We start from the raw sequence: 14,123 nt of genomic DNA on the forward strand, positions 1-14,123 counted from the left end.
ATACAGCGGATTTAGGGTAGGTCTACACTACGAAATTAGGTCGTATTTATAGAAGTAGTCGATTTTTTAGGAAGCGATTTTATACAGTCAATTGTGTATGTCCCCACTAAGCGCATTAAGTCGATAGAGTGCGTCCACAGTACCAAGGCTGGCGTCGACTTTCGGAGCGTTGCACTGTGAGTAGCTATCCCACAGTTCCTGCAGTCTCCACTGCCCACTGGAATTCTGGGTTGAGCTCCCCATGCCTGATGGGGCAAAAACATTGTTGCGGATGGTTTTGGGTACACGTCATCAGTCACCCCTCCCTCCTTGAAAACAATGGCAGACAATCGTTTTGCGCCTTTTTTCCATGTGGGCACCATACTGCTTTCAGTAGATGGTACAGTAGAACTGCTAACCGTCGTCATCGAACGACCGCTTCCACTACCACTCTGCTCTCCTGCTCTGGCTGCAGACGGTGCAATATGTCGGAAAACCTGGCATTCCAACCACTGCATCCGCTGCCACTCTGCTCTCCTGGTGGTCTCGCAGGTCCTCTACATGACCGTCATCATCCGCCGCTTCTGCTGCAACTTTGCTCTCCTGTTCTTGTCTCTCCAAACCACGGCAAGCATGCAGCCCGCTCCGCTGTTGTGTCCTGGCAGCGGATGGTGCAGTAGGTCTGCAAAACTGGTCATCCAACCACTGCTTCCCCTGCAACTCTGCTCTCCTACAGCAGTGATGGAGCCCGCTCAGATCACTGCAGCAGTTATGAGCATTGTAAACACCTCGCACATTATCTTTCAGTATATGCAGAACCAGAACCTGCAAAAGCAGGCGAGGAGGCGACGGCAGCGCGGTGACTAGAGTGATGAGGACATGGACACAGATTTCTCTCAAAATACGGGCCCTGGCAATTTGGACATCATGGTGGTAATGGGGCAGGTTCATGCCGTGGAACGCCGACTCTGGGCCCGGGAAACAAGCACAGACTGGTGGGACCACATAGTGTTGCGGGTCTGGGTTGATTCCCAGTGGCTGCAAAACTTTGGCATGCCTAAGGGCACTTTCATGGAACTTTGTGACTTGCTTTCCCCTGCCCTGAAGTGCAATAATACCAAGATGAGAGCAGCCCTCACAGTTGAGAAGCAAGTGGCAATAGCCCTCTGGAAGCATGCAACGCCAGACAGCTACCAGTCAATCGGGAATCAATTTGGAGTAAGCAAATCTACTGTGATCCAAATAGCCAACGCAATCACCGAGCTGCTGCTATCAAGGGTAGTGACTCTGAGAAATGTGCAGGTCATAGAGGATGGCTTTGCTGCAATGGGATTCCCTAACTGTGGGGGGGTGATAGACTGAATGCATATCCCTATCTTGGGACCGGACCACCAAGGCAGCCAGTACATAAACCGAAAGGGGTACTTTTCAATGGTGCTGCAAGCACTGGTGGATCACAAGGGACGTTTCACCAACATCAATGTGGGATGGCTCAGAAAGGTACATGACTCTCACATCTTCAGTAACTCCGGCCCATCTGAACAGCTGCAGCAAGGGACTTATCCCCAACGGTTATTTTCTGGTCTGGAAAGTGTTGAAATGCCTATAGTTATCCTTGGGGACCCAGCCTACCCCTTAATGCCATGGCTCATGAAGCTATACGCAGGCACCCTGTACGGTAGTCAGGAGCTGTTCAACTATAGGCTGACCAAGTGCAGAATGGTGGTAGAATGTGCATTTGGATGTTTAAAAGTGCGCTGGCGCAGTTTACTGACTCAGTTAGACCTCAGCGAAACCAATATTCCCATTGTTATTGCTGCTTGCTCTGTGCTCCACAATATCTGTGAGAGTAAGGGGGAGACGTTTATGGCAGGGTGGGAGGTTGAGGCAAATCACCCGGCCACTGATTATGTGCAGCCAGACACCAGGGAGATTAGAAGAGCACAGCAGGGCACGCTGCGGATCAGAGAAGCTTTGAAAACCAGTTTCATGACTGGCCAGGCTTCGGTGTGACAGTTCTTTTTGTTTCTCCTCAATGAAAACTCTCCCCCTTGGTTCATTCTACTTCCCTGTAAACCAACTGCCCTCCCCTCCCCCCTTCGATCACCGCTTGCAGAGGCAATAAAGTCATTGTTGTTTCAAATTCATGCATTCTTTATTAATTCGTCACACAAATGGGGGATAACTGCCAAGGTAGCCCGGGAGGGGGTGGGGGAGGAGGGAAGCACTGGATGGGGTGGTGGAGGAGGGGAGGAGGAAAGGACAAGGTGACACTGCACTTCAAAACTTATTGAATGCCAGCCTTCTGTTGCTTCGGCAGTCCTTTGGGGTGGAGTGGTTGGGTGCCCGGAGGTCCCCACCCCCCACGTTCATGGGCGTCTGGGTGAGAAGGCTATAGAACTTGAGGAGGAGAGCGTTTGGTTACACAGGGGCTGCAGCGGCGGTCTGTGCTCCTGCTGCCTATCCTGCACCTCAACCGGACGCTGGAGCATATCAGTTTGATCCTCCAGTAGCCTCAGCATTGCATCCTGCCTCCTCTCATCACGCTGCTGCCACCTATCCTCTTCCTCCAGCCATCTATCCTCTCGTGCATCCCTCCTGTTCATTTTGTGCTTTCCTGGACTCTGACATTGTCTGCCTCCACGCATTCTGCTGGGCTCTTTCAGTGCTGGAGGACTGCATGAGCTCAGAGAACATTTAATCACGTGTGTGGTTTTTTTGCCTTCTTATCTGCGCTAGCCTCTGGGACGGAGATGATAGGGGGAGCATTGAAACATTTGCAGCTGCAGTAGGAAAAAAAAAGGAGAGTAGTATTTAAAAAGACATTTTAGAGAACAATGGGTAGACTTTGACAGTGAACCAAGCTATTAACATTACATAGCACATGTGCTTTCTTTACAAGGTCGCATTTTGCCTCTTATATTGAGGGCCTGCCAGTTTGGTGTGAGAGATCATACATGCAGAGCTTGGCAACAGAATTCGGCTTGCAGGCAGCCATGGTAAGCCAGTGTCTTTTGGCTTCTTTAACCTTCATAACATGTGGGGATGGTTTCAAACAGCAGCGCCCTCATTTCCCATACCAAGCACCCGTTGGTTGGCTGTTTAAAATGGGATGGCCATTTAAAAGGAGGGGTTAACATGCAGCACAAACCCAACTAACCCACACACACACACCCAATTCTCTGGGATGAGCGCTTCACCCCTCCCCACACCGCGTGGCTAACAGCGGGGATGATTTCTTTTCAGCCACAGGCAAACAGCCCAGCAGGAACGGCCACCTCTGAATGTCCCCTTAATAAAATTCCTTTTTCAACCAGGTGACCATGAATGATATCACTCTCCTAAGGATAACACAGAGATAAAGAACGGCTGTTGCTTGAATGCCAGCAAACACCGGAACCATGCACTGCCATGCTTTCTTATGCAATGATTCCAGACAATGTGCTACTGGCCTGGAATGGTAAAGGGTCCTACCATGGAGGACGCAATAAGGCTGCCCTCCCCAGAAACCTTTTGCAAAGGCTTTGGGAGTACCTCCAGGAGAGTTTCATTGAGATGTCCCTGGAGGATTTCTGCTCCATCCCCAGACACGTTAACAGACTTTTCCAGTAGCTGTACTGGCCATGAATGCATCCCAAGTTGTCAGGCCAAATTAATCATTAAACACGCTTGTTTTTAAACCCCGTATTATATTTACAAAGATACACTCACCAGGGGTGCCTTCTCTGCCTTCAAGATCTGGGAGCCCGGGTTGGGAGGGTACTGTCTCCAGGGTGATAAACAATTCCTGGCTGTCGGGGAGAACGGTTTCTCTGCTTGCCTGCTGTGCGCTATCTTCCTTGTCCCCAAAATCCTCATCCCTGTTGCATGAGACTCCCTTGCAGGAGTCCACGTATAGGAGTGAGATAGTTGTAGAGGCACCCCATAGAATTGCATGCAGCTCATCATAGAAGCGGCATGTCCGGGGGTCTGACCCAGAGCAGCCATTTGCCTCTTTGGTAGGCTTGTCTGAGCTCCTTAAGTTTCATGCAGCACTGCTGCAGGTCCCTGTTATAGCCTCTGTCCTTCATGCCCTTGGAGATTTTTTTCAAATATTTTGGCATTTTGTCTTTTGGAACGGAGTTCTGATAGCACGGATTTGTCTCCCCATACAGCGATCAGATCCAGTACCGCCCGTTCGGTCCATGCTGGAGCTCTCTTGCAATTCTGGGACTCCATGGTCACCTCTGCTGATGAGATCTGCATGGTCACCTGTGCTGATCAGCTTGCTATGCTGGCCAAACAGGAAATGAAATTCAAAAGTTCGCAGGGCTTTTCCTGTCTACCTGGCCAGTGCATCTGAGTTGAGAGTGCTGTCCAGAGCGGTCACAATGGAGCACTCTGGATAGCTCCCGGAGGCCAATACCGTCAAATTGCGTCCACACTACCCCAAATTCAACCTGGCGATGTCGATTTCAGCACTAATCCCCTCATCGGGGAGGAGTACAGGAATTGATTTTAAGAGCCCTTTAAGTCGACAAAAATGGCTTCCTCGTGTGGACGGGTGCAGGGTTAAATCGATCTAATGCTGCTAAAATTGACCTAAACTCTTAGTGTAGACCAGGGCTAAGACAGACACAGCTACACAAATGAACCTTCTAAAACTATGCAGAAGCACTAAGGAGTTCCTAGATTTCTCTTCTAAGGCAGCAAAAGACAGCTTTAGAACTTTGAGCTCATTAAAACGTGCCTTGTTGAGGCACGTGGCACAGACTGTAGAGGGTGTCGTGTTTTCAGCCACATCTTTAGAGAAAAGATTCTTTGAAATGTGATAAGAGCATCTCTGAATTCTTGGCTGCACACACAAATGAGTTTGTTAGGACCAGAATTCTAGGACAAATCTTTTCCTTCTGTCAGTCTACCTTTTGAAGTAAGCTAGTAAATCTTCTTCCAGACAAGGAAATAGAAAAATGCAAGGCTCTTCTAATTTAGAAGCCATATTTTGGAATAAGTTTACACTGGTCACAGCAGAAGCATATGCCCGTGCGCCATATTTTATTCCACGACCACCCAAAAAAAACAAGATACTCCTCAGCATAAATATCTGTACACATCCAGAATAGCTCATGTTGCCGCTGACTAGATGTTAAACTAGCACTGCACAATTCTAGACGGTATTATACTGCTGCTGTCATTACTATAGCATGCAAGAGCACAGTAACAAATGAAACAATGTCCTTTGTAGATTAAAAATCATGTACATAGGAAAAGCCTAGAGGAATGCAACAGTGTGATTACTAAGCACTCATCTGCTGCTGCTAGTGTGGCTCAGAAAAGACTGCTTGACTACTGCCAACCACCTTTATGCGCATCACCTTGTGTTATCATGACTGTGTAATGAAGCAGTGAACTATGGACCTAATATCCATATTTTTACCTCAGAGCTATACCTGAATTTTGATTTCCAAATATGTACGTTTGTTTACTTAGCCATAAAATAAAGTCTGGGTGTGACGGGGCTCCACTCACCAAACTGGTGAATCCTGCTGGCTGTCTTGGGAATTAGCGCCGCAAGTCAGTATGTCTTCTCCTGATGGTGCCTAAACTGCTGTCACATCTGCTCCCAAACTCATGTCCTCCAAGGAACACAGCATCTTTTTCATGACACAGCACACAGCTGTGTCACGATCTGTGCTCCCTCCTTCCAGGGGCCCTGAAAGTCAACTGTCCAGCCACCTCCCTAGGGGCGACTGCAGTCAATTGTCCTGCCACTTCCCCAGTGGTGACTGGGGGAGAGGAAAGAGGAGACCCGGCCCAACCACTACTCCAGGTCCTGACCCAGGGACCCTGTAGATGGCAGACGTGTGCGGAGTCCCCTCCAAATCCTCAGTACATTTCCCTGGGCCACTTCCCCATGGCCCCAGTACCTTCTTAGCCCTTATCTCAGGGCCTCAGCACTCCAGACCTAGCAGTCAGCCAGGAGCTCACTCTTGCTCCCCTATTCCTGCCCAGCATTACTATGTCCAGGGTGCTAGCTTCCTTCCACTTGCCAGGCACCAGTCCTCTCTCCTTGAGCTCCACAGTATAACTGACTCTGCGCTGCCCTGCGGCTCTTTTTATATGGGCCTGCTGGGCCCTGATTCACTGCTCCTCGCATCCCCTCTCCTATTGGCTGCTTCTAACACAGTCTCCCAAGGGCTCTAGTAACCCCTTGCATGCCAGCGTGGAGCAGATGCCCCATCACACTGTGTACAATCACACTATTTTTAACTTGAATCCAACCACGTAGAGATGAAGTACTAGGCTCTAAATTCCCTCCAAGATTTGAAGAGAGACTGATTTGACCAAAATATCTTGCAAAAACTATACACTCAAATGCTGTGAATAAAAGTCTTGGACTGGCAAGTTCTTTGAATTACTCCTCCCCATATCTGATTTTGGATACCCATCCCTTTAAAGGAGATACGCTCTCTTTTAGAGTTGAGGAGTATAAAACCCCAAGAATCTATCTCCATGGACGATTCAGATGTAAAAAAAGTGTCAAATTTTCAAAACTCAAGCTTATGGGTACAAGCTAGGCAACTGTGTGTCTGCAAGCCAGATGCATGCCCATCTGCTATTATAATTACCATATTTTTACAGTGAAGTGTATGTACAGAAGTGAAGGCTCTAACAGATCAACCACTATGGTAAAATTGCTCAGGTAAGACTGGATTCAACAGCAGCTGTCCAAATAAGGGTCACCTTCCACCTGTGCTATGGGGATGGATTGAAAGAGGAAGTAGTTTGTGGATCTATGCAACATTATTTCAAGTCATTTCCAGGGAAGTGCACTAGAACAAGGAGTCAGTTTGGCTTGCAAGATCTTTAGGGTGAGACTGTCTTTTCATTTTTTGTGTACAACACCTGACAAAGTGGGTCTGAAACCCTTATTGGCCTCTAGGTGCTACTGCAGTACAAATGAATAATCCACAGATGCTTGTCAACATGTTTTTTTTTGTTTGTTTTTTGGGAGGAGGGGGCGCAGAAGGCAGAAAGTAGAGATTAGATTAATCTATGGAAGGCAAAAGAAGTGGTGCCCAGACACTTGAGATTCTTGAAGAAGTCACTGATTTATTACTGAAATCTTTCTGGGTCATTCAAGACACCAATGGTAGGCGCCAAGTAAGATTGGACATGATATATTCCAACAGACACAGACAGCAACAGTGAGTTTTAGAAAAAGCATAATTTAGTATTGTTAAACTGTGTTTTTACATCTATTTTAGTACTAGTTTTGTGTTATGGGGTTCACGGTGATTGCTTGAGTGGACAGTCAGTGTGAATTAGTATTGAAAAAGCAGATGCAGAGTCAGAACAAAATAGAGGTTCAGAGTACAAAGAACAAGCACATTTTGCTGATCTTTCTAAGCTGGCCCTCAGGATGAGCTGAGAACACAATTACCCAATAAATACCATAGTCTGTCCTAAACACAGGAGACATAGCAAAAGTTCATCTAACAAACATTTAGGATGCATATTTGGAGGAAAGTTTTAATCCAAGTTCTGTGAAGTTTGCTGCCTCAAATGTGTTGAACATATTTTCATATAAAAGAGAATATAAAAATTACTGCCACCACTTTGTAAGTATAACAAACATGATAAAATGGGTAGAAAAAAACAAAGAAGCGTGCAGAGAAGCCAGATCTGCAAGTCCACATTGTCATTTATGGAGATGTGCCGTCCATGTCTTAGTGCACATGTGAGGGAAGAATTTTTCTACCTCAAACTAAACATGAACATCTCCAGGACTGAACTACTTAGTGTGCAACTCTAGAACATCTCTCACTGGCAAAAGTATCTATTTCATTAATTAACAGATGGATTGATTACCATAAATTGTCAGTTTCATGACATTCATTTATAGATTTAGCCAGCCAATATCTTTCATTGGTGACTTGAGTCTTCATTTAAATACTTACCCAGCTAACTTCACTATGTAAACATACTTGAGTGCTGCATGGAAATTCAGGTTGGAAGTTGAAAGTAATTGTTGAGGCTGTTGGAACAAGAGTGAGAATAAGCAAAAACAAAGAGTCCATTCAGAATATATCTTGAGACATTTGTCAACAGGACTTTACACACCATCCGAGGACAATAATGAAGAAATGAACAAATAGTTTACCAATTACACCTCTACCCCGATATAACATGACCCGATATAACACGAATTCGGATATAACGTGGAAAAGCAGCGCTCCGGGGGGGGCAGGGCTGCACGCTCCGGTGGATCAAAGCAAGTTCGACCCGGTTTCACCTATAACGCAGTAAGATTTTTTGGCTCCCGAGGACAGCATTACATCGGGGTAGAGGTGTACTACTTGAATGCTTTGATTATGCTGCACCACGGGATACTGCCCATTTCTTGCAGGATCTTAAGAACATAATACTATGGATTCTAAGGTATGCTGTTATTTGTCTGCTATCCACAGTAGCACTGCTGCATTTATTTCTCAATCCCTGCAACAGCTGTAATTTCAGCAGTCCCCCCCGCCAGCCTTTACAAATGCTTAGTGATAATATTGTGTTCTCATTCTCACATCATAAATGTGAAACATTTCCCACTAAAATGCAATTAAAAAATTGCTATTTCTTTTTGCTATCTACAGTTATATCAATTTTCAAAGTGTTTGTAACAAATTGACATTTTTCAGTTACAACTGCAAAGAATGAGAAATACTGTAGTTGGACACAGTTTTTCAAGAGAGATAACAAATAATTGAACTCAACTCTATTCCACAAGAGAAGTTGGACTGTGAGAAAGAAGCAGAACAATTCTTTACAGGAAAAGAATCTTAACTATCCTTTATCTAAGAGTTGGGTACAGGGCCTTAAGAGGATGACAGGGCTTTGTATGAACACACATTCCCTGCATCCCCTCCCCCCCTTAAACAGCACCATCATCAGCAGACAAGAACAGCTGATGATCCAGCCACTAGCGAGAGTAATTCCTAAGCAGTCACAATTATTTGTGGAATTTTTACAGCAACAGCTCTGGATTAATTTGTGTAGGTCTATACTTGTGACAGTGTGAAGAGTAAACCCACTGCACTCCCAGCAAACATCGGTCTAAAAAGCAGTGTAGATATAGAGGCATTGTTCAGGCGAGTAGAGTGCCCTACACACCTGAATCCTAGTGTATATACCCTACATGGCTCTCTATATACCCAAGCAGTGACCCTCACATCTACACTGCTATTTTTAGCAGTGTAGTGTCCTGCTACCTCCCCACTCCCAGAGCTTTTTCCCGCTGCCTCCCTCTTCCTGAGTCTTTCACTGTGGCCTATAGCTGCACATATACAGTACTACACGCCGCCACAAGTGTAGACAAGGTCTTTATTGTTCTACCACACTGCTTGTTGGAAATAAAAGCAAAATTTTAAATGAGAAATTCCAAATGACCATAAAGAAAAGGTTACTTACTATAATGGGCAACTGTAGAGTCACACCCTGGCAATGCAGAACTTCAGAACCCCTGAAAAGTTCATGTCACGTCATTTCCTCTCCCTATCCAACTCAATTCCTTCCACCAAATCTCAGAATCCAATGCTTTGGAGTAGCAATCCAGGGAAGGGATAATGGCAGGTGAGTAGTGTTAAGTATGCAGTGGCAAAACTCAGAGAAGGGTAACCTTCCTTAAGGTGCCCTCTGCCTATTCTCACTGTGGGAGATTAGCTAACTGTGCAAATCCCAAGATGGTGGGGTGAGGAGTTCTAATTAGACAGACTGTTGAATTGCCCTCCAAAAGCAAGCATTAGCCTCTGATGCCAGCCCAAGAGAGTAATACTGAGTTAAGAGGAAGAATAAAACTCCTATCTTAACAGATTTCCAACACAGCGAAGTTGTGAAGACAAGCCATATGCTGCTTTAGTCCTCACAGAGTGAACTTTAGTTCCATCAGGTACTGATATATTAGCTGAAGTATAACAAGTTACAGTACATAACCTAATCCATTTAGAAAGACATTGTGTCAAAACGGAAACTCCTCTCACATTAATCCCCATGAACCACAGATTGTTTAAACAGGGTTTCTCAATGGCCGGTCCCTGAAATTTCCCTGACACAGTTTAGGAAGGCAGCAAGCCAGTTCCTGGTATCAAAAAAATATGAGAAACACTGGGAGGAGATTCCTAAATGCCTTAGTCCTATCTGAATAGGACCATAAAGCTCTTTTGACAGAGTATGGGGCACTGTGAACGTTTTTGGGAAGAAAGGCATGAGATCAACAGTCTGGTTAAAAGAACAGGAGTACTTGTGGCACCTTAGAGACTAACAAATTTATTAGAGCATAAGCTTTCGTGGACTACAGCCCACGAAAGCTTATGCTCTAATAAATTTGTTAGTCTCTAAGGTGCCACAAGTACTCCTGTTCTTNACATGCAAGGAAAGGCTAAAGTTCCCACAAGCTGTAACTGGATGACAGGCCACGGATCACTCAAACTGCCCTGGTCTGTTCATTTCCTCTGAAGCATCTGGCACCAGCCACTGTCAAAAACAGGATACTGGGCTACACTGACCACTGGATGATCAAGATGCTAAAGGAGCACTCAAGAACGATAAGGCCATTGCAGAGAAACTAAATGAATGCTTTGTATCGGTCTTGACAACTGAAGCTGTGAGGGAGATTCCCAAAACCTGAGCCATTCTTTTAAGGTGACTAATCTGAGGAACTATCCCAGATTGAGGTGTCATTAGAGGTGGTTTTGGAACAAATCGATTAATTAATAAGTCACCACGACCAGATGGTATTCACCCAAGAGTTCTGAAGGAACTCAAATGTGAAATTGCAGAACTACCAACTGTGTAACCTATCATTTAAATCAGCTTCGGTACCAAATGACTGGAGGAGAGCTAATGTGATACTAATTTTTTAAAAGGGCTACAGAGGTGATCCCAGCAACTACAGTGCAGTAAGCCTCACTTAAGTACCGGGCAAACGGGTTGAAACTATAGTAAAGAATAAAATTGTCAGACACATAAATGAACATAATTTGTTGGGGAATAGTCAACATGGTTTTTGTAAAGGGAAATCATGCCTCATCAATCTACTAAAATTCTTTGAGGGGGTCAACAAGCACGTGGACAAGGGAGATCCAGTGAACATAGTGTACTTTGATTTTCAGAAAGCCTTTGACAAGGTCCCTCACCAAAGGTTCTTCAGCAAAATAAGCTGTCATGGGATAAAAGGGAAGGTTCTCTCATGGATCAGTAACTGATTGAGAGGGAGGAAACCAAGGGCAGGAATAAATGGCCAGTTTTCAGAATGGAGAGAGGTAAATAGTGGTGTCCCCCAGCAGTCTGTACTGGACCAGTTCTCTTCAACATATTCATAAATGATTTGGAAAAAGGAGTAAATAGTGACATGGCAAAATTTCCAGACGATACAAAACTATTTAACATAGTCTGCTTTAGACTGAACTATGAAGAGTTACAGAGGGATCTCACAAAACTGGATAACTAGACAACTAAATGGCAGATGAAATTCAGTGTTGATAAATGCAAAGTAATGCACATTGGAAAACAGAATCCCAGTTATACATATAAAATGATAGGGTCTAAATTAGCTGTTACCACTCAAGAAAGATCTCAGAGTCATTGTGGATAGTTCTCTGAAAACATCCACTCAATGTGAAGCAGCAGTCAAAAAAGCAAACAGAACGTTGGGAAATATTAAGAAAGGGATAGATAAGACAGAAAATACCATATTGTTTCTGTATAAATCCATGGTATGCCCACATCTTGAATACTGCGAGCAGATGTGGTCACAAAAAAGACATATTGGACTTGGAAAAGGTTCAGAAAAGGGCAACAAAAATGATTAGGGTATGGAACAGCTTCTGTATGAGGAGAGTAATAAGACTGGGACTTTTCAGCTTGGAAAAAGAGATGACTAAGGGGGTGTTGGTGTCACTAGGCATAACCCTAGATAACTCGGGAGGGTGGAAGGCCACTAAGTGTCAATGAAGCCTTCCTGCACTAGGCCTATATGAACCAAACTTCTTCCACGTTTAAACTCTAATCAACCTCAAAAGCCAGGTGCAATTGGAATATGTAAGCAACCAGTTATCTGTGTGCAACCCCCTGCTCACACCGGTATCAAGCGGTAATCATGAGGCCTGCATGTTTCTGGCTGAAGGGAAAAAGGACAAGATAACGGTTTAAAGAAGTTACTAACAAGCTAGTCTTATAGCTGCCAAGAATGACTTAACTGCTTAAATGTAATCACTATTTGCTTAGTAACTGTTACCAGGGAAGGGAAGGGAAGGGTAGAAGGGGAGGAAGGGAGGGGAAAGGGTGAGGCTTAACTGCAAAATGTATAAAAGAAGAAAAAAAAAAAAACTGTTCCTTTTAGGGTGCTTGATTTGAGACGTGCCTGTCTCCTAGCACTGCTTGGGGATCCCAAATAAACTTTGTTTGTTTCTCCACCCCTGGTGTGTTTATTGGCGCGAAGCACACCGGGCAACGAACCCTGCTGTTGCTGTCCTCGGGCACTCTGTGACGGTAACAGGGGGATATGATTGAGGTCTATAAAATCATAACTGGTGTGGAGAAAGTAAGTAAGGGAGGGTTATTTGCTCCTTTTCATAATACAAGAACTGGGGGGGAGGGGGTCACCAAATGAAATTAACAGGCAACAAGTTTAAAAACAAACAAAAGGAAGCATTTTTTCCCACACAGTGTATAGTCAATATGTGGAATTCCTTGCCAGAGGATGTTGTGAAGGCCAAGACTATAACAGGGTTCAAAAAAGAACTAGATAATTTCATGGAGGATAGGTCCATCAATGGCTATTAGCCAGGATGGGCAGAGATCGTGTCCCTAGCCTCTGTTTGCCAGAGGCTGGGAATGAGCGACAGGGAACGGCTCACTTGATGATTACCTGTTCTCTTCATTCCCTCTGGGGCTTCTGGCATTGGCCATCATCGGAAGACAGGATACTGGGCTAGATGGACCTTTAGTCTGACCCAGTATGGTCGTTCTTATGTTCGGCCCAGTATTGCTGTTTCTATGTTCCCCATAGCTAATTTTTAACCATGAGCCTTAAATAGACATTCAGCATAACCTCAAATTTCCCTTCAGGTAATCTGTAAATCTTTGTTAAATGAACAGATTTTAACCATGCTACTTACCATGCTGTGAAGACAGGTGGCGTGCAGGTCTTGCTGGCTGAAGGGATTTACCAATCAGTTTTTTAGTCTCCATTGTCTTTAACATGTTGAAGCTCCACACTTTAAAAAAGGAACCACATATATATAAAGCATTCAGTTACAGATAAGAGTGCAACATTATAACCTGCACTTTCAATAAAATCTTCCTTGGCTTTTTGACTGTACCAAGCTGCATTGTAATGCAAAAAAAAAAAAAAAAAAAATGAAGAACATAGTATGCAAACAGCTTGGGAAAACAGTTCCTGGATTGGAAAACAAATATCTAATCAATTGGTTTTAGAATGAGTATTCCAAAAAGTCATTCTAGTCATAAAACTTAGAATTGCCTTTTTAATTACCTAAAACAACAGCTATCTTTGGGCTTATGTATTTACTGGTAAGTGAAAATTCAAGCTACAAGTTATTTCTGAACAACTCAAATGTTTGTATGATCCAGGACTCTGCTCAAGATTTTTCCTAATGTTATGGATTCAATGAAGTGACGGGGCTAATAAAAGATGAGTTCAAAGAAGGAGTTACTGAATATTTGCTGAAGGTAGATCCCATGCCACTCTACCACTCACTGCCTATAGTCTACTTTCGTGCATGTGCCCAGTCAGCAGACTTAATTTCAAAATATGTTGCTTGTTTAGTCAAAAAGCTGAAGCACACACATAACATAGTATTTGTTAGATTAAGTTGGCAATCACTGCAGTTTTGGACGGTACATGAAACATCACATTACAGAACAGGCAAAAAATTCTGTGTTCAATTCTCAACACAACTAGAAAGACAAACAAGTTAGACAGACTTGAAAGAGCTACAAAATGCTAGAGAGGGGGTGATTAGACTGAATTGTCACAGATTAAGAGTCCTAAACATATAGTTTGGTTATTAAATAACTGGGGTTGGGAAAGATGAATTTGGAAGCACATAACATGAAGAACGTAAACAGTAAAGATGAAGAGGCTGGTTCAT

The 14,123-nt window shown here is 44.2% G+C and overlaps 1 protein-coding gene across 2 annotated transcripts in view; it reads right to left on the reverse strand.

The window, feature by feature from the left end:
* The window catches only part of C2H8orf88 (chromosome 2 C8orf88 homolog), a 52,547-nt gene extending 39,327 nt beyond the window's left edge, over nucleotides 1-13,220 (reverse strand). For both annotated transcript variants that reach the window (XM_034763244.1, XM_034763245.1), the window contains exons 1-2: nucleotides 13,128-13,220; nucleotides 7,920-7,996 (exon numbers count right to left, since the gene is read on the reverse strand). In XM_034763244.1, the coding sequence (XP_034619135.1) occupies nucleotides 7,920-7,996; nucleotides 13,128-13,212 (162 nt within the window). In that variant the 5' untranslated portion in view covers nucleotides 13,213-13,220. The remainder of the gene's footprint in view (nucleotides 1-7,919; nucleotides 7,997-13,127) is intronic.
* Between the last annotated feature and the right edge of the window lie 903 nt (nucleotides 13,221-14,123).

This window comes from Trachemys scripta, chromosome 2 (assembly GCF_013100865.1).
Source record: "Trachemys scripta elegans isolate TJP31775 chromosome 2, CAS_Tse_1.0, whole genome shotgun sequence".
Taxonomy (NCBI): domain Eukaryota; kingdom Metazoa; phylum Chordata; order Testudines; family Emydidae; genus Trachemys; species Trachemys scripta.